Source organism: Macrobrachium nipponense, chromosome 2 (assembly GCF_015104395.2).
Source record: "Macrobrachium nipponense isolate FS-2020 chromosome 2, ASM1510439v2, whole genome shotgun sequence".
Taxonomy (NCBI): domain Eukaryota; kingdom Metazoa; phylum Arthropoda; class Malacostraca; order Decapoda; family Palaemonidae; genus Macrobrachium; species Macrobrachium nipponense.
In genome coordinates, this window is record NC_087201.1 from 84,359,488 (window position 1) to 84,385,653 (window position 26,166).

The 26,166-nt window shown below is 43.2% G+C and overlaps 1 protein-coding gene across 1 annotated transcript in view; it reads right to left on the bottom strand.

Moving 5' to 3' along the window:
- The window catches only part of LOC135220747 (uncharacterized), a 671,524-nt gene that overhangs the window by 281,122 nt on the left and 364,236 nt on the right, over positions 1–26,166 (bottom strand). The window contains exons 3-4 of the mRNA XM_064258199.1: positions 6,379–6,516; positions 4,069–4,173 (exon numbers count right to left, since the gene is read on the bottom strand). Coding sequence (XP_064114269.1) covers positions 4,069–4,173; positions 6,379–6,516 — 243 coding nt within the window. The remainder of the gene's footprint in view (positions 1–4,068; positions 4,174–6,378; positions 6,517–26,166) is intronic.

Below are 26,166 nucleotides of genomic sequence, written 5' to 3' on the forward strand. Positions count from 1 at the left end.
TTTTGAAAAAAATCTATTTTCCGCTTCCGCGCTCACTCCGAAACCCCTCCGGCACACAGGAGACAATTTTTTTTTACCGCTCCGGCGTAAGAGGGTTAACTGAAAGATGACTGTGTTCAAAACATTTTAGAAACAATAAAAGAAAGATCCCACAGGGATATTTTGAATAACAGCCAGTCAGCAAGAGCTCACAAACATATGTCTTCTCTCAAAGACGGCCACAAATAAATTGGAGTGTTTACGTCCAGACAAGCAGGTCTCCCCACCTACCAGGCAGTCGTTTCTACCTAACCACCTTGTTGAAGAACTTACGGCTGTAATCCCAGCTACCCCGCTTGTAATTCCTACTGTAAAGGACCGAGGGTTTGTATTGTGCGCAGGAACAATCATGGGTTTGCACATATATTAATAAAAATCAAACACAATATATTTAGTATACAGGCAGTCCCCAGTTAATGGCAATCCGGTTTTACCAGGCTTGTCTAGTACCATAAAATCGGCAATTTATGGTGCCATAACTGGCCAAGTTTCAGTTATTGGTGCCATAAGGTGCTGATAATAGAGTTATGGTGCCATAACCTTACAAAAGCACCATTAACCAGTTATCGGAGCCAACCAAAACTTGGCGCCATAATTACCATAAATCACCGAGTTCCGGTTAATGGCGGTCTTTGCTTATCAGCACCCTACTAAGAACAGAAAAGAAAAAAATTCCAGAAGATCAAAGCGAGTTGAAGACAGTCAGAAAAGAGCTCACAATAACATGTATGCATCACATGACCACCGAAAGCAAACTGGTACGCTTACATCCGGGCAGGCAGGTATTCCCGCCTACCAGATGGTAATTACTGCCTAACAAACTTGCCTAAGAGTTTAGCAATTGTTTTCCAGCTTTGCCGAAGGTAATACCTAATGTACAGGATCAATGGTTTGTATATCATGCAGGAACATTTTGAACTTCTTATCGAACCTAGAATCGAGGCTGGCAGTGGCCTCAAGATTGGGAGCACAAGAACCTGGAATTGTAGTATATGACACAGAAGTAGGATGGTTAAGGATAGGAGACGATACAGGAATCTAAAGAGAGGAGAAAAAACCATTTTCTACAAAGTCTGCTACTTCCACAGGCTCTAAACTGGCCCTATTCTCAACTCTTAATAGCCACCTTTCCTTTCCTATCTTTATCCATTTTGTCCTCATGGGACCTAACGACCTTCCATTGTTTATCATCCCCATCTTTACATTCCATGTAAGTAGTGCCCTTATCACAATCAGCCCCCTACATTTTACACTGAGTCATAACCAGATTTTGCTTTAGTCTTACAACCCTTCAGTGCAAAACTTAATGCTCGACAAGCTAGAATCATACATCCCGAATGTTAGTCAATTAAGTCAACCAGGGCTAACACACTAACTAAGCTTTGTTTGCTGTAACGAAACTTTAGTACTTCACCAAAACCCTAGAACCCTATCCAAAAAATGAAGTTGGCAGCAAGAAACTACCCATGTTAGTTGGGAGCCAGCAGAAAATGAATTGAAGCTCTTTGCCCAGTTGTTCCACACAGTTCCTGGAAGTGGACAGGCCATGTTACCTACATAAAAAAAAAAAAAAGCTTTTTGAACTTTTAGACTGCCATAGGTAGGATGTTCATTGCTATGTAATTACTTGGTAAAACTGAGTGTTCTCATCCTGTTTGTTTCTATCTTATCTTTTTTTTTTAATATCTGTCAAACTGTTGCTGGCACACAAGTAATAGCTATATGTTTAATGGATAGGTAAGATTAATTTCAAAAATAACAAATCAATAGTAGTACCTCAGGATACGAAATTAATCCGTTCCGAGGCAGCCTTCGTAACCTGATTTTTTCGTATCTTGAACCATATTTTACATGTAAATTGCCCAATTCATTCCAAGCCCTACAAAAACACCCAAGTAAATTATTTCCAGGTTTACAACACATGTTCTAGGGTTACGACGGCGATCCGATGGAAGAAATATGACTCCAAAAAGGCAAAATACTGTACATACCTAAGTAATATTCAACTGCATGTAAAGTTCAACCCCCATTTTTACTGCATATATGTCCCTTAGCAATAAGCCTAGCCTATGTTAGCAGTTGCTACTGTAGCCTAGTCTATGATTCTGACATGTAAACCTAAGAAGCTAAAAGCTTAGAATATGTCAATAAAATGTATAGATAATCAGTATGTACTCATTTCAAATAATTATTAATTAATCATTAACTATAATACACAAACAAACAAAATAAGCTTCCAACCTTTTGTTTACATTCAGCACTACGAGTACCAACGATCACCAAGCAACCACTTTTACCTAGCACACAGTTTAGTAATCATAAATTTTCATTATCTCTCTTCAACTACTAAAACTACCAAACAGTATAATAACCATTCATTTCTATTCTTTATTCTATCTTTACCTAATGGAGATACCAAGTTACTGACGGCTATAATGAAACATATAATATTAAAACAGAAGAAGAATTCTAGAAAATATTTGTTGGCTTTGATGATAGCAGTCTGATTTCTTTTATTATTTATGATATCTAATTCACAATTTTTTTTTATTCAATGTATTGCATGTACTCATTTCAAATAATTATTAAGTAACCATTAACTGTAATAAACAAACACAAAAAAAAAAGCTTCCAACCTTTTGTTTACATTCACACTACAAGTAGCGAACGATTGCCAAGTGACCACTTTTACCCAGCACACAGTACAGTACGTAATCATAAATTTTCATTATCTCTCTTCCACTACTGAAACTACCATACAGTATAATAACCATTCATTTCTATTCTTTATTCTATCTTTACCTAATGTTTTTTTTTAATTAAATGTATTCCATGAATAAGTTTTTCAATTTACAGCATCCTTTTACCAATAGAATACATAGAGCACATGGGGTAGATGCTGACCAATAGGAGAGCAGGATCTTACGGCGGTGACTAGCATCAGGAACCTATGGGAGAGTGGGAGGATGGTGGCGAATCTACTCAGTTGGCGGTGCGCGAGTTTTAAAATTGTTCTCGGTGGTCCGGGCAAATCTCGGGACTTTACAGCAACAACCTTTCGTAACCTGAACTAATTTTGTATGTAGAGCAAAAAAATCTTCGTATTTGCTTTCATAACTTGAATTTTTCGTAAGCTGGGACTTTCATATGTCGAGGTACCACTGTATTAAGTTTTGAAATGACATTCCACTTTCTCAGGAAATATGAGGAACTTGAAGTATATTTAATTTTTTAAAAAATTTTGAGGTTTCCTAATAGTACATATCCAAAAGCTTACTTGGGAAGCGCTTTCCATTTATCATCACAACCAAGTGCAGACACACCAAAAATGAGTTTTTTAAATATTATCAATCTTAATCTCTGTGGTCCAAGCAGCAACTCCAAAATAATAAGAATGAAGTGTAAAAACCATTATACTAATTCCCTGTGTACTTCTCTTTAATTTTTATTTAATATCCTCTGGGTAATGCCACATCTCTACCTACTTGATTATTCCCCACCATTTTCATCACATCTTCATGCCATCCTAACCTTTCAGATTTACAGCTATTTTCTAGTGCATTTACACAACACCTCACAGCTACTTTATTCCAGCTGTGAATCTCAACAGTTTTAGCAGTGACACGGTCAAAATTATAAAATTGTCTTCTTGGGAGCGTATGCCTCCACTATACGTACAACCTAAAAGGGGCTCAGACTACTATATCATTCTATTCAAAAATCTATGTAGTAATTTCTGTCTAATTTCACTTTCAATAACCACCTTTTGTCTACCAACCATAAAAATTTCATCTTGAATTCTGTCTTGAAATCAAACTATCTGGCACTATTATGACATATAATTATTATAAACTAATAAATTTAATAAATCATTATTAACTAATGACAGTGGAGCCTGTCATGGAAAACTACACTTATTACCCAAGCTTCATTTATCTGCAAATATAAAAACATAATTCATTTCTTTAATGACCATCATGCATCAAGACATAAGTTAAATACTTTAAACAATCTCTCTGTTCCACATACCTGTAGGAGCTGTACCAAAAGAAAATCCACCTAAGGCTGGTGCTGTGGTTGTCTGACTTGTTAAGGGAGTTGAAGTTGATCCAAAAGAAAATCCACCAGTTGTTGCTGTAACACTATATTCATTAATAAAATATTTTACAGTAAAAAATTATTTAAGTAACAAAGTACAGGTACTGTGCTTATAATTTACTGAACAGAGAATAATCCAATTAACTACATGACTTTGGGAAATATTCTGTTAAAATAAGAATATTTCTAGCACTATCATTATTATTATTACAGCATTATCATCATCTTTATTTTTGTCTATCACAGTCATCCTATTTGACTGGGGACTTTTTAAACAGAATTTTATTATTATCATTATTAAAGGTTATTGTTGCTTCAGCAGCATTAATCTTGTATAGGTTCTTCTCTATTTTTCTTATTGCGGCCTTTTCATTGCTATTAGACAGGTGAGTAACACACCATGTGGTTATAATAGATATAAGGACAAAACTGATATAAATAATACCAAATTTGTCCTTACAAAATCAGTATAAATAATACTGATCTATACTTATATCTATTATGACCAAAATAAGTGTTACTCACCTATCTACGTAGCAAAGAAAAGGACGCAATAAGACAACCTGAGAAGAACCTCTACAAGATTAATGCTGCTGAAGCAGTAATAACCTTTAACAAGACTTGTTTAAAAGAGGGTGTCTTACCCGATTATTATTATTATTATTATTATTATTATTATCATACTGTATAATATTATTATTTTTATTATTACTATTTTTAGATTTTCTTTTTCTTTTTTGTCTATCACAGTCATCCTGTTTGAATGGGTGGTTTTATGTTTGAATGGTGGTTTTATAGTGTGGGGTTCCAGGTTACATCCTGCCTCCTTAGGAATCCATCACTTTTCTTACTTCTGCTTGAGTCCTGGAGCTACTTCAGCATCTAATTTTTCCAGGTTCCTTTTCAGGGACATTGGGATCATACCTAGCGTCCCTATGATTATGGGTACAATTTCCACTGGCATATCCCATATACTTCTTATTTCTATTTTTAGGTCTTCATACTTATCAATTTTTTCGCTTTCTTTCTCATCTACTCTGGTGTCTTATAGTATTGCGACATCGATGCATGATACTTTCTTCTTGGCTTTGTCAATCAACGTCATGTCTGGTCTATTTACAAATATCACCCTATCTGTTCTGATACCATAGTCCCGGAGGATCTTTGCCTGATCATTTTCTATCACTCCTTCAGGTTGGTGCTCGTACCACTTATTACTGCAAGCTAGCTGGTGTTTCTTGCACAGGCTCCAGTGGAGGGCTTTTGCTATTGCATCATGCCTCTTACTGTATTGGTTCTGTGCAGGCACTCGACATTTCATTTGCTTCTGTGATTTAAGGTCTCATTCTTCACATTGCACTTCCTGCTTTTCAATTATATTCATCAGAAATTATTTCCAGGGTTACGATGCATGTTCCAGCGTTATGTTGCCTATAACGCTGATCTGGCAGAAGAAATATGACACCAAAAATGCAAAATAATCAATAATTGAAGGTTTCCTTGATGAAAAATGCAATAAGAATGCAGTTTACATAGTTTTGAATGCACCCATAGCATTAAAGGTAAGATTTTCTTAGGATTTTTGATGATGTTCCAGCTTACAACGACTTTCAGCTTATGATACGTCTCAAGAACGGAACCCCCGTCGTAACCCGGGGACTATCTGTACTATAATGAACAATAATTTTCATACACAATTATCGTTAATATGACTGAATTGTTCAAAACGGTTACAAGCAGCTTTGCGTGCTGCCTCACTGATATTTGCTGTGTTTTTGTTATAAGAGCACAGGGGAACGTGAAAATAGAGTTTCATAAAATAATTTTTAAAATGCCATGGATGGTACAGAAGATGATTTGGAAGACGGCTGAATGCAAACTGGAATGTTTACATCTGGGCAGTCGGCAGACAGTAGTTACTGCCTAACCACCTTCAAGAATTTTAACAGCCGTGTTCCAGCTTTGCCATAAGTAATTCCTATTGTAAAGGACTGTGGGTTTGTATATTGTGTAAGAATACATTTTTTTAATGTTTCTCTATGAGGCTTGGACTTTTCAAGCCTTCTAATTTCATATTTTCCTTCATCATGTTTTGATAATTCTGTTCATATCATCAATTATGTACTGTTCTTTAATTTATCTAACATGATTTCACATGGATTCATTGTTAAAATTTCTCCTGATAGATTCACAAATTTATATATGGCATCTTTCATAATATTCATTCACTCCTATACTTACTAGCAACTGCAGCAGATGGCGCTCCAAGTGAGCCAAAGCTATACCCACCACCAGCTGAAGTTGTGGCTGGAGTTGACAAAAACCCTTTGTTGGCATTAGTGGTCGTTGTCTGGGACTGACCAAAACTAAATACAGATCCTGAAATAATTTGGGGGCATCAGTGCCTGTTGTATGGGACTGGCCAAAATCCAGTGATAGCAATAACTTTATAAGTATATAGTACATCAGTGTAAGTATTACTTTAGCAACAATAAAAAATCACAATTTTTGAAAGTAAATTGTATTTTTCCTAACTATACAAACCTGAGGTCCTTTACATAAGGAATTACTTTCAGCGCCAGCTGGAACTCTGTTGTAAGATTCTAATAACAAGGTAGTTAGGCAGTAACTGCTTGTCTGATAGTCGGGAGTCCTGCCCAACTGGACGTAAACATTCACTTTGCTTTAGACCCAGGAACAGATTGAGGGGTGGCATAAGGTGGGCCTATATGTAAAAGGCCTCAGCTTTGTATAGTTAGGAAAAATGGGATTTTGACGGAGGAAAAATCTATTTCTGGGCAATGACCTGTGTCGCCCAGTGAAATGTCCCTTTGATACTCATTTCTAAGGTATAAATATTGCTATACATACCAGAGAAAAAAGAGAAACGGTAGTGCCAGAGTATTCTGGCTAGCTCACCTTTTAGTTAAAGGTGTCGGTATAGTATCTGGGGCGAGTGGAAGCCACTACCAGAGGTCCCTTGCCATTTAGTCTCTCTCTCCTTCAAAATCCCCCGCCTACAGAGGAGCCGGACTAAAGCCCCGCTACCTGCTACTACTACGGTCAGCGTCTTTGTTTTCATTCCTGAAGATAGTACCCAAGCTTGGGCCAAATAGGGTGTGGAATAATACAAAAGGAGAAAGGGTGGGATTTCACTGGGCAACACAGGTCATTGCCCAGAAATAGATTTTTCCTCCGTCAAAATCCCATTTCTGGGGTCAACCTGTGTCGCTCCGTGAAATAGTGCCAGAGAATTGGCCCCTTCAAGCTTGGAAAGGTCAGTGCAGATAGAAATTAATACTAGGTAAATCAAAACACAAATAGGGTTAATATCTATAATATGTTATTGTTATAATACAATTAAGTTTGTTCATATTACTGGCAGATATATATATAGCTGTATTCTCCGAAGTCCGACAGAATTTCAAAATTCGCGGCACACACGCAGTGGGCGGCCAGGTGGTGGTACCCATTCCCGCCGTGGGAGGCGGATATCAGGAAACTATTCCCATTTTCTATTCATATTTTATCAGTGCCACTGTCTCCTGAGGGGAGGTGGGTGGGCACTTTAATTATATATATCTGCCAGGTAAGTATGAACAAACTTAATTGTATTATAACAATAACATTTTGTTCATGAAACTTACCTGACAGATATATATATAGCTGAATCCACCTTCGGATGGTGGGAAGAGACAGAATAGGATTTTTGGGAAACTAAATTAAGTTGATGATATACATCTTGGTTCCTCACCTGTTAGCATAGCCGACTTCGTGATTACTGTCACTAAAGTCTGCTTCTGCGTTACTAGAGTTGCCAGCGAGGTAGAGACCTGTAATGCTGGTGCGCTCTAGATGATCTGTCAACAGGGGCGTGACCACAATGTGACTAGACATATTGACCATACTTCTGAGGGCAACGAAGCTAAAACCACCACCTGACCTAACCTATTAAAGTTAGTTCCATAACTTCTAGGCTAAAGAAAAGGAACGCGCCTCAAGCGACCAACCCTTCAAAGTTAAAAGCACACCTATCCCTTTTCTATAGGATAGGATTCGTGTTGCTTGCTGCCCCCAATAATATATCTACGGATATGTATGGTCCTAGCGACTTACAGATCTCAAATATCGTCTTCACATCCCGTCGGGAGTGTGAAGCGAACACAGAGTTGCTTCGCTAAAGCGTGGCACTCAGGATGTTACTGAGTGTCATGCTCTGTTGAAATGCTTCCGAGGCCGCGCCCTCACCTCTTGAGCATTCATATTAAGAAAAAATCTCAAATCTTTATGCAAACATAATGAATGAGGACTTCTTAAAAGAAACTCCTTGACTATAATGCCAGGGTGTTCTTGGACATGAACCAGTCTGGTCTTTTACGGAACACCGCAGATTGTCCGTTGACCTCGATTTACTATAGTTTTATTAAGATAAAACTTGAGAGACCCGACAGGGCACAGGACTCTCTAATGCCTTTGCCCAATAATTTGTGCCATACCCTTGGTCTCCAAACCTTCGGGTCAAGGGTTAGACAGGTTTTCGTTCTTATCAAGAACGGAAGGCTTAGAGGACAGACCGCATTATGTCCTTTAAAGCTAAAAACCTCTGATGATAGCTAAAAGCTCACTAACCCTCTTTGCCGTGGCTAGAGCGGTTAGAATGTTAGCCTTTCTGGTCACGTGTATTAAGTTCGCAGAAAGGATAGGTTCGAAATGCTTTTGGCATCAGAAACTCAGACTACGTCTAAGTTCCATGCCGGAACCTGCGATCCAGAGAATTTCAAGATCTCCAGACCTCAAAGATCGTGAAGCTTTGTTGTTTGACAGAACCGAATCTCTGAGCCTAGAGGCCGTCAACAACATATTTGCATATTCTACAATAGTTAGGACTTCTATCTTATCTCGTACTTCATACGGAAAGATAGAACCATAAAGAAATTCACAGAGGTCGAGTTGGAGGAAACAGTCATTTCCCTTCACTATCCAGAAACGGCCCGCTCCGATTGAACACTGAAAATAGGCAGCACTGCTTTGCCTTGGCCAAGAGACTGCCATTAATCTAGAAGATCTTATCGCTTCTCGATAGTCTGAACGCCTTCAGACTCAGAGAGGAGAGATATTAGATACTTCACTAAGTGACGAAGTTAGATTACACCGATTCTCTCGGGAAGGGTCTTTGGACAATTCTCCTGAATTACCTGACCTCTGTGAATCCAAACCTCTTAGAGGCCAACATGTGGCGACTAAAGCTAATCCTCTAGGATCATGAATAAGGGAACAACTTAAGAGGAAGCTCCTTCGTCTTCAAAATTACGAAAAACTTAACGAAAGGACGCCCTCAGTCTCTCCTCACTTTCGAAATACTTCTAAGTGAGGATTACTCAGACGTCAGTAGTTGTTGCCTTCGATCGAGAAGACCCGCACGGACGTGCACTAGTTTAACGAACCTCTTGAGGACCGTTACGTTTCCGTGCCCAAGCCCATAACCAATTCTCTGTTCTTGAGCTATGAAAGAGCTGAGAAATTATCCGAGATGATTTGGGCCACTCGATCCAAAACTCACCCTTCGAGGAACTGGAGAAGCCGACCAATTTGGCTTCCAATTCTTTCAGACAATGTGCCAGAACATCTGTTCCTCTGTTCGGATGTCTGGCACCCTCTCGCTATCACCCGAGGTGATCCTCAAGCCGTTGAGAGAAAATTAGAATTATTACAAGATCTTTGATGTTATTCCAATTTCTTCGTGAGGAAAAATTGTAGAGGTCTGAATAATTGCTGTTTATTCAGGGAAAACAAGCTTCTCCAGCGAGGAAATGGTCCCCAGCAAACTCATCCATTCCCTCACTCAGCCTGCTTCCTTCCCTAAATAAGGCTGCACTTTGCATAAGCAGGAGAGCATTATTATAGTGCTATGCCGCGGTAGATTCGTACAGAGATCTGTTACCGTGCGGTAAACCCGCACCGAACAAGTATAAGAGATATCTTGTTGAAATTTTCTAAGTAAACGGAAGGCATGTTCATTCATGATTACTAGAAATTTCCTCAACCCGAGGCTAAAATCCATGATTGTAGGGCAGAGAGACGCAACCAAACGCGCATGACACCGAGCTAGCCGGTACTGCGTAGATCACATCACAGTAACAGCAGCCTTGTTCATTGTCTCGCACTATCTGCCTGAGTTGCCAGCTACTCCTTTTACGAAGGGATAGGTATGAAATTATCGAGCAAAAGGAAACTCTCAAGCAGGCATATTTTAAACGAAACAAAATTCGCTAAATACAGAATCTGAGTTGGTGTTGTCGTAACAATACCTGAATAGTTATTCTTACTCCGAAAACTCTTGGAAGGTTGAAGGGAGTGTCAAATAAATACATTAGAACAACAGTTCTTTCGGCTTCTATCCGCAGAGGTAAATACTATATGCGTATATGACTTGACCCATGCGTTAGCAAAATGACGCAAAGATAAACTACGTAAGTATTGTAGTAATTTGAACATCGAATTCTCTACTACATCTTTCCTCGACGAGGAAGAGAGAAAGAAAGGAAAACGACTGTCCACGTTCTAATGAATGAGACTTTTTAAAAGAACTCCTTGACTCTTTGCCAAGAAAAGGGAGTAATATTCGAATAGAGATCATCAAGAGAGAACCGAGGATCGAAAAGGACGTTCAATGTTCTGATGATATTGGACATAAGACTTCTGGATCTAGTCTACAAGTCTTTTTCTTACTCCCGGATGAGCCTCTGAAAATGAATGAGAGCTCTTCGAAATTTGTTAATGAGTTTATCCGCTTAAACGATAAAAACGTTAAAATCTATGTCAATGAGAACTACCCCATTTATGAGGGGTCCCCCACTTAAATGACAAAACGTTTAGTATCTTGACAATGGGGAAAACGTCCTTACTAGACAAAACTATTAGCACTTTGCTAATAGGGGAGGGCAACCCTTTAACATGACCGAAAGTCACCCAGGAATCCGAGTATATAATCTTCCGATTCTCAGAGAAATCGATGAAGAGGAAAGAGGGATCGAAGAAAAAATTCGGGTATGTCTCTCCGCTAACTCCGAATCCTTTTAAAAATTTCTGTAAAGGAATGTCCTGTGGAGAGTCCTGAAAAAACCTCCTCTTGACGAGCGTTTATAAAGCGTCAAGCGTCCTAAGAAACGTCCTGAACAGCAAATAAAACGCCTTCTACAAGTCTTTTCTCTCGCAAAGCGTCCTGCCGAGCTTCCACCGAAGCGTCCTGGCGAATGTGCACAAAAGCGTCCTCAAAAGCGTCCTGCTGAGCGTCCTCAAAAGCGTCCTGCCGAGCGTCCTCAAAAGCGTCCATTTTGGCCTTTTTTAAGGCGTACCTGCTGCATCAGTCTCAAAAAAACGTCATGCTTAGCTACGAGCGTGTCTGAGCAGAGAACACCAAGTCTTCTGAACGACGTTTCAGAGAGGAACTCGTTGAGCGCCTTGATGCATGCAAGGCCCGCCAAGAGGCGTCCTGGCGAGCGACCTTGCCAACATCTCAATGTTATGACGAACCGCGTTTTGCGTATGACGTTGAATATTTTTAAGGGACGTCCTCATGCGAGTCTCCATGGAGAGCGCACGCTGCTCCTGAAGAGTGTGAACACTAAAGGAAGACGTATGGCTTTCGTCTTCCGCAAGGTGCTTGCCGAAGCGTCCTGGAGAATGTCTCTACTTATAGGACGTCGAGCACCTCCAAAAGCTTCCTCACGTCTAAATTGCCCTTCTTATGCCGACCAGAGACATAAGTTGTTTGACGTGCAAAGCAGCTTGCCGGCCGTCAAACTTATCAGCTTGCTTTCGAAGTTAAAGCGAACGTTACATAACGTATACGGAGCGCCATGAGGAGAGGAGACGAATACTGAGTTGCTCCTCCAAAAGGTGGAATCAAGAATGTCCTTGATTACCAAATTCTTTTGGAATGCTAGCGAGGTTGAAACAGCTCTAACTTCATGAGCGTTCACTCGCAGGAGGCTCAAATCACTCTTCTGGCAAGATGAATGAACCTCCTTAATAATGTACAAGTGATATATACATGAGCGTTCATATGCATGAGCGTTCACTCGCAGGAGGCTCAAATCACTCTTCTGGCAAGATGAATGAGCCTCTTTAATAAATGTATAAATGATGTATACATGAGCGTTCACTCTCAGGGGGCTCAAATCACTCTTCTGGCAAGATGAATGAGCCTCCTTAATAATGTATAAATGATGTATACATGAGCGGTCACTCGCAGGAGGCTCAAATCACTCTTCTGGAAAGATGAATGAGCCTCCTTAATAATGTATAAATGATATATACATGAGCGTTCACTCGCAGGAGGTCAAATCCACTCTTCTGGCAAGATGAATGAGCCTCCTTAAATGTCCCTTAGAAAAAGAGCCAGTGCATTCTTCTAAAAGGGTAAATGTGGTCTCTTTTACTCCTCATCCTCTCGTGACGAGAGAGAGGACGTGAAGCGTCCTCTCTCTAAAGCTTCTTTGGGAGGGGGTGCGAGTCCTTCCGAGAGCCCCAACCCCTGTGTGGGGAGGATGCCTCGGAGGCCGAGAAACAACCCTTGAAGCTTCGTGCACGTGCTCGATCTTCGGCAGCCTGGGAAGCGACAACAGGACCTGCCGAAAGGAAGCCAGATCAGCATGAAAAACCCGTAACCCTCCTTCGGCTTTTGACATGCCCTCTCCTGGTTTCTGGGAGTCCGACAGAGGTCTTATGGCCCTAGAGGCGTTATGGGGGCCGATCTGACGTTCCCTCCTAACGAGAGAGAGGACGTGAAGCGTCCTTCTTCTCTAAAGCTTCTTAAGAGGGCGCGAGTCCTTCCGAGAGCTCCAACCCTTGCGCGGGGAGGAGGCGCCTCGGAGGACGAGAAGCAATCCTTCAAGATTCGTGCGCGTGCACGATCTTTAGCAGCCTGGGAAGCGTCAACAGGTTCTGCCGAAGGGATGCCAGATCGGTGGGGAGCCCCCGTAATCCTCTTGCGGCTTTCGACATACCCTCTCCCTGAGTCCTGGGAGTCCGACAGAGGTCCAGGCCTAGAGGCATTATGGGGCCGATCTGACGCCCCCTCCACAACACAAGGGGCACTACACTTCACAACACTGATTGGAGAGCGAGCACTTTAGTCTAAGATTACTTGATGTAATCCTCTAGCAGACACTTCTTCTAGGCCCGTAAGCCATACCACAGGGTTAGGCAAAATAAAATCTACAGGAGGTTAGAAGGTTCATTATTTCTAACTTCTGTTTACTGTGGAGGAAAACTCCTGATTCTAACACGCTCTAAAATGCGTACATGAATCCTACTTCTTCCGTAATCAGTCACACATTACACTAATTACATTGAACTTATGCAAAGGAAAACAGTAAAACCCGCCCATATACACTAAGCGAGTGTCTACCGAAAAGTTCCGGTAGCTTCACCATCCCCATGCAGACAACAAAATCTGAAACTAGGCTAACTAGCCTCAGACATCAAATGCAATGAAAAATTTACGATAGCGTATGCCTAGCCACAAATCCAAGTCAATAATCGTAAGAATAATTAGGATACTTAAGCGGCTAATGAAGTTTCAAAATCCTAGGCGGAGGTCTGTAAACAGTTGTTTACCGACCGGCGACAGAAAAAATATGAATAGAAAATGGGAATAGTTCCTGATATCCGCCTCCCCAGCGGCGGGAATGGGTACCACCACCTGGCCCCGCCCACTGCGTGTGCCGCGAATTTTGAAATTCTGTCGGACTTCGGAGAATACAGCTATATATATTATCTGTCAGGTAAGTTTCATGAACAAAATAAAGCTTAATCATACAACAAAATGATAAATTTACCAATCAACATTGAGTTTTAATGAACCTTAAAGTAACTTATCTACACTAAGACAAAAAACCAGATTTCAATAAATACAGTAACTAACAATCAATTTAACAAGGGAACTAAGCCCAGATACAAAGTTACAAAAATCCAGTATATACACATTGTCATCCAAGGTAAGGCAAACACAGTGACGACCGAGCCTAAGGCTAAAGGGTGCTAGTGAGGCAGGTAGAAGGGAAGAGCTACTAGAGAGATATAGGCTAAGTATTACTTATTTATGCAGTGTCAGGGGAAATTGTGTTTCCGGCTGCCACTGCTGGGAATTTAAGGGCCTCTAAAGACTTCAAACAGTGGCGTTTAAATACTGTCAGAGATTTCCAGCCTGTGTATTTCTTGAGATCATCAAAATTCATATGCTGAAAGTAATTGATGGAGGTGGCAACTGCCCTAACATCATGCGCCCGTGGAAAAGAATCTGGGATAGCTTGTTTTATAAAATACAAAATTTGTTGCCTAATTCCTTTTAAGGAAATAGTACCACCCTTTTCCCTAATGAACAAGGGGCCTGAGGATATCAGGGTAGTTCTGCTTAAGTATGCTTTTAGGGAATTAACTGGACATAAGGACTGGTCCTGTGGAGGTGGAATAATTTTCCAAGGGTCCCACCTTACTTGTGGGTCTTCATTTTTGGCTAGAAACTGACGATCTGGATAAAGTAATACGTAGATCTCCTGAGGGAAGAAATTCAATGTGACCTGGTTCCCTAGAAAGAGCCGACAGTTCTGAAATTCTAGCTCCTGAGGCCAAGCTTATTAGGAATAACATTTTCCTCAAGAGAGCTATATACTCACATGAGTCATTATTGGTTTCAGAGGCCAGTTTTAGGACATCATTTAAAAACCATGAGACTGATCTAGGTCTCTCAGATGGCCTAAGCCTAGCGCAAGCCTTTGGGATAGATGAAAAATATGAATCTGTTAGATCTATCTTGAAACCAAACTAGAGGATATTTTTAAGTGCAGATTTGGCATTAGTAATTGAGGCGAAAACACAGCACAGGTAAAAAACGCGTGTGGCGCCGACAATGCTATCGAAAGGAATGAAAACAAAGACGCTGACCGTAGTAGTACCGGGTAGCGGGGCTTTAGTCCGGCTCCTCTGTAGGCGGGGGATTTTGAAGGAGAGAGAGACTAAATGGTAAGGGACCTCTGGTAGTGGCTTCCACTCGCCCCAGATACCATACCGACACCTTTAACTAAAAGGTGAGCTAGCCAGAATACTCTGGCACTACCGTTTCTCTTTTTTCTCTGGTATGTATAGCAATATTTATACCTTAGAGACGAGTATCAAAGGGACATTTCACGGAGCGACACAGGCTGAGCCCAGAAATACAATTTACTTTTAAAAATTGTGATTTGTTCCTACACGTTATACAAACTATCAGTCCTTTACATAAGGAAGACTTACTTCTTGGTGGGAGGGATCTGAGTCTTGTGAACAGACTGGTGTTTGCCCAACCAAGGTTCCCTCCCTGGTCATAAGAGGAAGGGGGGCAGCCTTGCCTCTCTCCAAATAATCGGAGTGAGATTACTGCAAGACCAATGGGCAGACCTCTGGACCAATACATATGAGGGAGGCATGCGTAACCTCTTATGAACAGCAAAGAAGAACTTATAGTCGGAAGCAAGAGGCCAAATATGATATTGTTATGATACAATAAAGTTTGTTCATACTTACCTGGCAGATATATATATAGCTGTATTTTCTGAAGTCCGACAGAATTTTAAAAACTTCCGACACACGCAGTGGTCGGCCAGGTGGTTAGTACCCATTCCCGCCGCTGGGAGGCGGGTATCAGGAACCATTCCCATTTTCTATTCATAATTTTTATTTCCACTGTCCCCTGAGGGGAGGTGGGTGGGTACTTGGATTCTTATACTATATATCTGCCAGGTAAGTTATGAACAAACTTTATTGTATCATAACAATATCATTTTGTTCATGAAACTTACCTGTCAGATATATATATAGCTGAATCCCACCTTTGGAGGTGGGAAGGGACAGAATAGAAGGATTTTGGGAAACAAATGCATGCAGATGATTTACATCTTGGTTCCACCTGTTAGCATAGCTGACTTCGTGATTACTGTCACCCAAGTCTGCTTCTGCTTTAATAGAGTTGCCAGCGAGGTAGAGACCTATAAAGCTGGTGCACTCCAGATGATCTGTCAACGGGGGCGTGACCACAATGTGACTAGACCATATTGACCATACCATGAGGGCTAAGAAGTACAATAAATATATATATAAATAAATATATATCACCACCTGACCAACCTAGCCAAAGTTAAGGTGTGTTAACTAAGGCTTAAGAGTTAAGAAGTCGCCGTTGTCGGCGACTCCACAACTAAATTAAGAGCTCTTCCTAACCATTTTCTACAGGATAGGATGAGTGGTACTTCTTGCCCCCAAGATTGTGTCTGCAGACACGTATGGCCCTAGCGAGCAGCAGATCTCATATGCCATCTTCACATCTCGCAGGGAGTGTGAAGTGAACACAGAGTTGCTTCGCTAAAACATGGTACTCAGGATGTTGCTGAGTGCCATGCTCTGTTGAAATGCTTCCGAGGCCGCGCCCTCAACCTCTGTGAGCATTCAGAAAAAAGATTTCAAATCTTTGTGCAAACACAATGAAGGAGCATTTTTGAAAGAAACTCCTTAACACTAAAGCCAGGGTGTTCTTCGATATGGCAAGTCTGGTCTTTTTCGGAACACTGCAGATTGCCCGAATGACTTTGACTTTCTTGAGTTTTATGTAGATAAAACTTGAGAGACCCGACAGGGCACAGGACTCTCTCTGGCTCCTGCCCACTAACTTGTGCCATCCTTGCTTCCAAGCTCCTGGCCCAAGGACAAAACGGGTTTCCATTCTTAGGCCACAACGGAAGGCTTAGAGAGCACACCGCCTTGTTTCTCTAAAGCCAAAACTTGTGACGATGGCTTAAAATCTCACTAACCCTCTTTGTCGTATCTAGGGTGGTTAGAAGAAGGCCTTCCTGATCACATGCAAGAAGTTAACAGGAAGGAGAGGTTCGAATGCTTTGACATCAAGAACTTCACACTACGTCTAAGTTCCATATTGAAAGCTTCGATCTGGACATGCACAGTCAGTCCGTCTGTACTAAAGTCAGGTGACCGACCAGTTGACCAGTCAGACGAATCAAGGACAGCAAGGCTGTACCCTGAAGACCATAAGGCACTATTCTTAGCTGAAGGAGAGTTGTCTGGACTGCCTGGGCGATTCAATCTAAGCAAACCTTGGGGGTGTATCAACGCAACCCAACGTCGTCAGCGAATCAACTCCTGACTCGAGCTTCTGGTGCCAGGAGAAAGGAGCGAGGAGCAAAAAGGCGATTCAGTCCGAAGGAAGAATGCCTGACAGTCCAACCTGGTCTCCATGTTACACGATCATCGGAGGTGTATAAACGCAACCGACTTCGTCAACAAGAAACTCAGGGCTACTATATGTCGCCTGATCTTCGCCACGGAGTGTCCTGACTCCGAGAGAACAGGTGAGACAAAAAGTAGATGGTGAGCGAGTTTCGAGATTCCACAGAACTCAAGATCGTGAAGGGCTTTGTTGGTTTGACAGACGCAAATCTCTGAGCCCAAAGGCCGTCAACAACATATTTGCGTATTCTTTAATAGTTGTGACTGCCAGCTTATCCCATTCTTCAGACGGAAATGGAAGACGGTAATCTTAATCCTGTCAACATCTCGATAGTCTGAACGTAGTCAGACTCAGAGCGGAGAGGTTATAGGTACCTTTCGAGTTAGAGTAGACCGACTCTCTCGGAAAAGGTCCTTGGAAAGTGAACTAGGAAGTATGTGACCTCTGTGAATCCAGGATCCTGAAGGCCAACATGGGGCGATCAGCGTCATTGTCGCTCCCTGTGACGTCATAAATCCTCTTATTACATTTCCTAAGCGAATGAAAAAGGGGAAAAGAGACTAAACATCCATCCCCGTTCAATATCATAGGATGGCGTTTAATGGTACCGATCCCGGATCGAGAATAAGGGAGCAGAGAAGAAGAAGCCTCTTCGTCCTCAACATATCGAAGAGAAGAATGAAAGGGCGTCCCTAAAGTCTCCACAACTCTCAACTTACTTCTAAAGAAAGATTCCACTCGGAAGTCAATAGTTGCTGCCGTCGATCGAGACGATTCGTACAGACTTTTGCAATCCTGTAACGAACCTCTAGAGGATCGTTACATTCTACGCCTGTTGTTATAATAGGCTCTTTCTCGTAAACTCGAACAGGGACCGAGAGAAGATACTTCTTAAGATATGAGAGAGCTGTGGAATATCAGAGTTGATATGGACCACTGGTTCCCAAAAACTCGTTTCGAGGACTGGAGGGACTACCGAATCGCTTTTATTTCTTTCAGATTAAGATCCAGGACATCTGAAACCCTATCCAGATGTCCGGCACCTTCTTTCTATCACCTCAGGTGATAGACGCACTGAGAGATGTTCAGAATCATTCCTAGATCTTTGAATAATATTTCAGTTTCCCGGTAGGAAAAAACTGTGGTCTGAATTGCAGTCTATTCGGGGAAACAAACTTCTTCAGGAAGGAAATGGTCCCCAGCAAGCTCATCCATTCCCTCCCCGAGTATGCTTACTTCCCTAATAAGTCTGCGCTTTGCCTAAGCAGGAGAGCATATAAAAGTGCAATGTTGCGGTAGACTCGTAGTTCTATACCGTGCGGTAACGAGCACCGAAAGGATTAAGAAATAACTCTGGTGAACATAGTAAGGCAAAACGAATGCAACGTTTATTCATTCACGTAAGAAATCCCCTCAATCTTAGGCTAAAGTCCGTGATTGTAGGACAGAGATACAGTTAGTCAGTCAATCCCGCAGGAGAGACGTAACCGCCAGCACAGAGATACGGTTAGTCAGTCAATCCCGCAGGAGAGAGAGACGTAACCTACAGCGCACGACAGCGCACGATCTCGGTTGGACTGGAGGACAGACACTGCGTGACAGCAGCAGCCAGCAGCTTACGAACGTCGTCTCTTAACTTTGTGTCTGGGTTGCCAGCTACCCTATTCTACGAAGAAATAGGTCCGTTATTTTTTGAGCAGAAAGACTCTCAAGCCGGTATATTTAAGCGAAACAGAAAACGCTAAATATATAGATGCGTTTGTGTCGTCAGAACACTACCATACAACGGTAAAAGATAAATCGGAAACTCCTGGAAGGCTGCAGGGAGTAACGATTAAATGTCCTTAAAATAGACAATAGACCTCTCGGTTGCCATCCGAAGAGGTAACTACAGCAAGCGTATATGACTTGAACCAACCAGAAGTAAAATAACGCAAGGCAAAATATGAAATTATATCACAATAAAGTTTGTTCATACTTACCTGGTAGACATATATATAGCTGAATTCGGAAATACAGCTACATACATATCTGACAGGCAAGTTTCATGAACAAAACTTAAGAGAATCGAAGCAGTCAGCTCAAGCTTCTTATGTTATTGGACATAAGCGTTCATTGACGTAGTCTACAAGTCTATTTCTTGTACGGAGTCTGCGAATGACGGAATGATGAGCTCTTCCGAATCTTGTCAATAAGAGCTTATTCGCTTACGCAATATCAAGTTAATGAGATGTTTGTCAATGAGAACTAACCCATTTACGGGACAAGGAGATATTTTGTCAATGAGGGGATACCCACTTACTTGACAAAACGATAGTATATTGTCAATGGGGGAAAGTCACTGAAATGACAAAGCGTAATCCAGGAAGTCGAGCATTTTATTTTTACGATTCCCGTCTCAAACAAGGAAGGGGCAAGAATCCTGTTAAGAGACTGGGTTTACGGCAGGTAGAACGACGATGTTCAATTCGGCAGCGTAGTCCCGACTAGAAACTAACAAAATCTATCATCTGAAAAACCCTTTCAGATGGGCTAAAAAGCTTGCAAAATTATCCTGGGAAGAGGAAGAAACTCTCCAACCAGCTTCCTTTCCCGTATCACAACTAATGCCTGCTAAAGCTTAAAATTTCTATTGGCAGTAGTTATGGCAAAGGAAGTCCTGTCTTGCGCTTTCCTGAAGAGCGTCCTTTTGATGAGTGCCTTTGCAAGAATCCTACTGAACGTTGCCGAGAGTCCTGACGTGCAGGACATCGAGACATAACCCGTAACTGCCTTATCGCAAAGTCTTGACTGCGGTAGAGAAAACGAGATCTTCCCTTGAGCTTTCCTTAACTCTATCCACCTTTGCGAAAAGCAATATAATATTGACAGAGACCTCTTGAATTCAAGAAACCCGAGGTCTTGCTGGGTTTCGAAGACGAAGTTGTCTGTTCACTTTAAGCTTCCTCCGAAGCACTGCTTACTTCACATTCTTGCATGTGAGGTATAAGGTATCACCGAAGGTAGAGGTAAAAATTCTTGAGGCCCAAATCGTAAACAAGAGCTTGAAGAGTTCAACAGAAAACGTTCAGCCAGGCGACACACTGGCGTGCGCTGGCCGCATGCTGGCGCTCGGCGTCCACTGACGAAGCAGCGAGCACGCTTCGGCGTCCCACTGACGAGCAGCGAGCCACGGCTCGGCTGTCCAACTGACGAGCAAGCGAGCACGCTCGGGGCGTCCACTGGCCGCCGGCGGCGGCTGCCGCGTCGGCTCGGATCCACTGGCGTGTCACTCGGGCGTCCACTGGTGCGCGCTTGGCGTGCAACCCGTAGCGCGCCTGGCGTCCATCCGAACATCCCGTCCAAGCCTAGCGTCAAAAGAAGCGTGCAGAAAAGCGTCACGCTCCTGAAAGGCGTCAAAACAAGCGAGAGAAACTGCCTTCAGGGAAAAGCGAGATACATCTCGGAGAGAAATCCGACTGCACGAAACAGTCTCAGGAGAAGGGTTGATCGTGTGAGAATACGAGGGGCGAGGGAAGCTTCTTACTGGCGAGGAACGCCTTATTATTCTCGCCAAGTAACAAAGCTCGGACGTCCGCTCTCAAAAAGCGTCCTGCTACTAAGACTTCTTTAGTTCTTTTCTATTTCTCGGTGGAAAGACGTACACGTGATCAGGCGAACGTTTCGCCTTCTTACTTCTCACTGGAAGCATAACGAGAGAGAGAGGACGAGAGAGGAACGTGTGAATCGTCCTCTTTCATAAAGCTTCTATTTAGAGGGCGCGAGTCCTTCCGAAAGCTCCAACCCCTGCGAGGGGGAGGACGCTTCGGAGGACGAGAAGCAATCCTTCAGGATTCGTGCACGTGCACGCACTTAGGCAGTCTGGGGATTTTCATCAGAAACTGCCGAAGGCACGCCAGATCGGTGGGGGTTCCTCGTACCCTCCTTCGGCTTTCGACATGCTCTCTCCCCGGGTCCTGGGAGTCAAGCAGAGGTCCCGGCCTAGTGGCGAAATAAGGCGATCTGACGCACCCTCCACCACACAAGGGGCACTGTCACTGCACTTAGCCACTTCACTATTGCTCTCTAAAGCAAGCACTTTCGATTCTAAGATACGAATCGAAAGAGTATTAGAGAAAGGGCAATAACCTCTACAGACACTGTTTAGGGCCCGAAGGCAACATTACAGGGTTATGAGAAACAATACAGAAGTAGCACTCTTCACAACAATGAAGGAGAGCGATCACCTCTCGCAGACATATTCATAACCCGTAGGCCATACTACAGGGTTAGGCAAAAAAAAAAAAGTCTACAGGAAGGTTAGCAGGTTCACTACCTTGACTTTTGTTTACTGATTAATTTGCGTACATACGAATCATACGTTTTCCTTACGGAATTAGACATGTTTTACTGATTAATTGCGTACATACGAATCATACATCTTCCTTACGGAATTAGCAAAGTCTCGCACTCCTTACATGACAAATCTCAACAAAGAAGCAAGACTCATACCCTCGTGCATACCAAGTGCGGATCTACCGAAGCTTTCGGTAGCCACACCCTACTTTTGCAGACAACCCCCCTCTGAAACTAGCCTAACTAGATTCAGATATCTTATGCAAAAATGAATCAAATTCAAATCAATTTAAGATAGCGTATGCCTAGCCACAAATCCAAGTAAATCAATTAAAAGACAATTAGGATACTTAGCGGCAATGAAGTTTCCAAAATCTAAGACGGAGGTACTGGGAACAGGTGTTTCCAGCACCAGCGACAGAAAAATTATGAATAGAAAATGGGAATGGTTCCTGATACCCGCCTCCCAGCGGCGGGAATGGGTACTAACCACCTGGCCGACCACTGCGTGTGTCGGAAGTTTTAAAATTCTGTCGGACTTCAGGAAAATAACAGCTAATATAATATCTGAAAAAAAAAAAAAAACAGGTAAAGTTTCATGAACAAAATATAGTACAGTGGTACCTCGACATACAAAAGTCCCAGCTTACGAAAAATTCAAGTTACGAAAGCAAATACGAAGATTTTTTGGGCTCTACATACGAAAATAATTCAGGTTACGAAAGGTTGTTGCTGTAAAGTCCCGAGAATCACCCGGACTGCCGAGAACAATTTTAGAACTCACGCGCCGTCAACTGATTAGACTCGCCACCATCCTCCCACTCTCCCATTGGTTCCTGATGCTAGTCACCGCCGTAAGATCCTGCTCTCCTATTGGTCAGCATCTCTCCCATCGTGCTCTAAGTAAAGGCGTTCTTCAGCCATTGCTTTGCACCAGCGTTATCGTACACACGCGGAATTTGTTCGTTCACATAAATTATTTAGTTCGTTAACGTAAATTTGTGTTAGTGATTTCGTTGTGCTACTTTATCGTGTTGTGTGAGAGCTTAATTAGTATACTACATACCTCAATTACGTACAGTATAGTCATGGGTCCCAAGAAAGTTGCTGAAGTTCACGGAAAGAAGAGAATGCTTTCTATGCAGACAAAAATGGAGATAATTAAAAAGTATGAAGCTGGCATGCGGTTGAGTGTGATCGCTATGGAATACGGCCGAAATCCGTCGACTATAGGCACCATCCTTAAGCAGAGGGAGGCCATCAAAGCAGCTACACCTTCCAAGGGCGTAACTATTTTGTCCAACAAGAGGATGAGATGGAGAGACTGCTTCTTCTATGGATTGAGGACAAAGAAATCGCTGGCAATACGATAACTGAGACGGCAATCTACCAGAAGGCCAGCGCTATTTTCAGCGCTTTGATTGCCCAGGCCGAAGATGACGGAAAAGAAACGACTTCGACGGCAACCCCAGACTTCAAGGCTTCTCGGGGGTGGTTTGATATATTCCGTAAACCGACTGGCATCCATTCAGTGGTGAAGAAATTTAAATTTTGTAAAAAATGTAAAGTATAAAAAAGTAGAAAAAAAAGTATATAAAAAAGAAAAAAAAAATTTAATTTTAAGTTTTTTGTAAAGTCAAGTGTTAACGTTTTGTGCCATTTGTTAATGTGTTTCATAACGTTTAGTGTTAATGTTTCCTGACATTTCTTAATGTGTTTCGTAAAGTTAAGTGTACGTACAAGTTTTCTGCCATTTGTCCTCCTCCTCTGTCGCCACTTTCGGAGATAGCCTCACTCAAAAGGTAAGGTTCCACATTTTACTACATACGTACGTATGCACGTACAGTATTTCTTGTATACCATGTACACTAATACACTTTATTTACAGGTACTATGCCGTACATATTAGTAGCACATATTAAGTTAGGTATTGAATGGTCCAAATTGTTGTTTTTGTACATGAACTTTCCTGTCAGATATATACTTAGCTTTAGTCTCCGACGTTCCCGACAGAATTTCAAATCTCGCGGCACACGCGACAGGTAGGTCAGGTGGTCTACCATTCCCGCCGCTGGGAGGCGGGTGTATGAACCAATCCCGTTTTCTAATCAGATTTTCTGTCGCCGGGACCGACAACAACTGTTGTGGGTTCCTCCGGATAGTCAAATTTGGTGACGTACTGGATCTTTTTGGCTTGGCATATGCTGTTTGTGGACTGTTTTTTTATTTTGTTCTGGATTTTTCTTTAATCATGTCTGATTTGGATTCTGTAGCTAAGACACCTGTTATGTTTAGGGTTTGTTCAGTAGATGTATGTAAGGTGAGGTTGCCGAAAGCTTCGGTGGACCCCTCACACTGTTTGTATGAGGTGTAGGGGGAATGAGTGTTCTTTTATTAACCCATGTAAGGAATGTGAGGGGTTGAATGAGGATGAGTGGAAGTCTCTTTCTTCCTACTTAAGGAAGTTGGAGAGAGATAGGGTACGCAAAGCTTCCTCTAGAAGCTCGAGCAGGTCTTGCGTTAGCGAGTTAGAATCTGATCCTAACCCTCGTGTAGAAGTAGAACCTCCTTGCCCTGTTTCAGCTCCTGCTCCCCGTGCTGAAGCCGAGGATACGTCTTCGGAGGCGGCTGCGTTGAAAGCTACAATTCGCAGCATGGAGCTCAAGATTCGCTCCTTGGAACAAGGTAAGAGTGGCAGTGATAGTGATCTGTGCAGTGCCCCCAGTGTTGTGGAGGGGGCGTCTGACCGGCTCCGTAGTGCTTCCAGGCCTAGACCTCTTCCAGACTCCCAGATCCAGTGGAGGAGGAAAGTCGACAGCCGCAGGAAGGCTAGGGAGAGCCCCCACCGGTCAGGCGTCCCTTCGGCAGATCCTGATGTGCGTTCCCAGGCTGCCTCGGATCGTATAAAGAAGGACATCCTTCGCCAATGCTTCTCCTCGTCTACTTCGCCCTCACCGAAGCACGGCTGGAACTCCCCGGATGCTTCGCGCCCTTTGAAGAGAGCTTGGAAGGCGCCCTGCAGCTCGTTTGCTTCCAGCCCGGAAGTTTTTCCAGAGGAGCCCTCGCTGGACATGAAGAGGCCCAGGAGATCTCGTGACTGCTCTTCTCCGCGCGCGCCTCGCTCTGCTTCTCCGGAAGAGGAGCCTGTGAAGTCTCCTGCTAGCATTCTCGCCGGGCTCCAAGCTCAGATTTCGGCCCTCGCTGACTCCTTGGCCAGTAGCTCTCGTAGAAGGAAGGACGTTTCGCTACCAGTCAAGAAATCTAGACGCCCTTCGTCCGACGTACGCTCTCCTCTACGTAGGCTTTCTTCGCCGGATGTTGCGGCTTCTTCCAAGCAAGGCTCCCCTCTCCTGGCTGCCTCTCCTCCTCGTCCAGGCGCCAGGCAGCTGGCAGGCGCTCCTTGGCTGACGACTACTCTTCACCGGACAGGCTCTGTTCTCCTGGCAGACGCACTTCTCCTGTCAGGCACTCGTCCCCAAGTGTGCGCCATGCACTGGACAGGCGCTCTTTACAGGACAGACACCGATCTTCTACTCCTTCCAGGCGCTCTTCTCCTAACAGGCGCCAAGAGCCTCGCAGGCGCCATTCGCCTGGTAGGCGCTCTTCGCCTGGTAGGCGCTCTTCGCCTGGTAGGCGCTCTTCGCCTGGCAGCCGCTCTCCTCTGGATAGGCACCAAGAGCCTCGTAGGCGCCTCTCTCCTGTTAGGCGCTCGTCACCTGGGAGCCGCTCTCCTCTTGACAGGCCCCAAGAGCCTCGCAAGCGCCTTACGCCTAGTAGGCGCTCTGCCCCTAGTAGCCGCTCTCCTCGCGACAGGCGCCATGATTCTCGCAGGCGCTACTCGCCCAGTAAGCGCCCTTCTACTGGATACGGTTCGCCTCTTGGTAGGAGCCAAGAACCTCAAGGGCGCCCTCGTCTTGAGAGACGTTCTTCGGGTGAGAGGCACTCTCCCTCATACAAGTTATCTTCTGCTTCGAAGCGCGAGTCTTCCCACAGACATTCCATGCCTGATAGACACTCTTTGGTTTTGACTTGTCGATCTCCTGATGACTTGGCTTCCCCTGTAAGGCAACATGCATCGTTTAGACGCCCTTCTCCTGACAAGACCGCCTCTTCAAAGGACCCTCTTCGTTCCCCGTTACAAGAAAACCAGGATGGCTCTGACGAAGAGTCTAGCAAGACAGCAGCGGTTTCTTCTTATAAGAAGCTTACGGAGTTACTGCTCCAGGAATTCGGAGATTCCCTCAGCCCTGCCGCTCCTCCGTCTCCTCATTCGTTGTTCTCGACATCCAAGGCGACGAAAGGATCCTCCTGTGTCAGGATGAAACCCACTTTATCCATGAAGAAGGCACTTAGGAGCTTTGGATCTTGGCTGCTCTCCAAAGAAGAAGCGGGGAAGATGATGTTTCCCTTCCCAC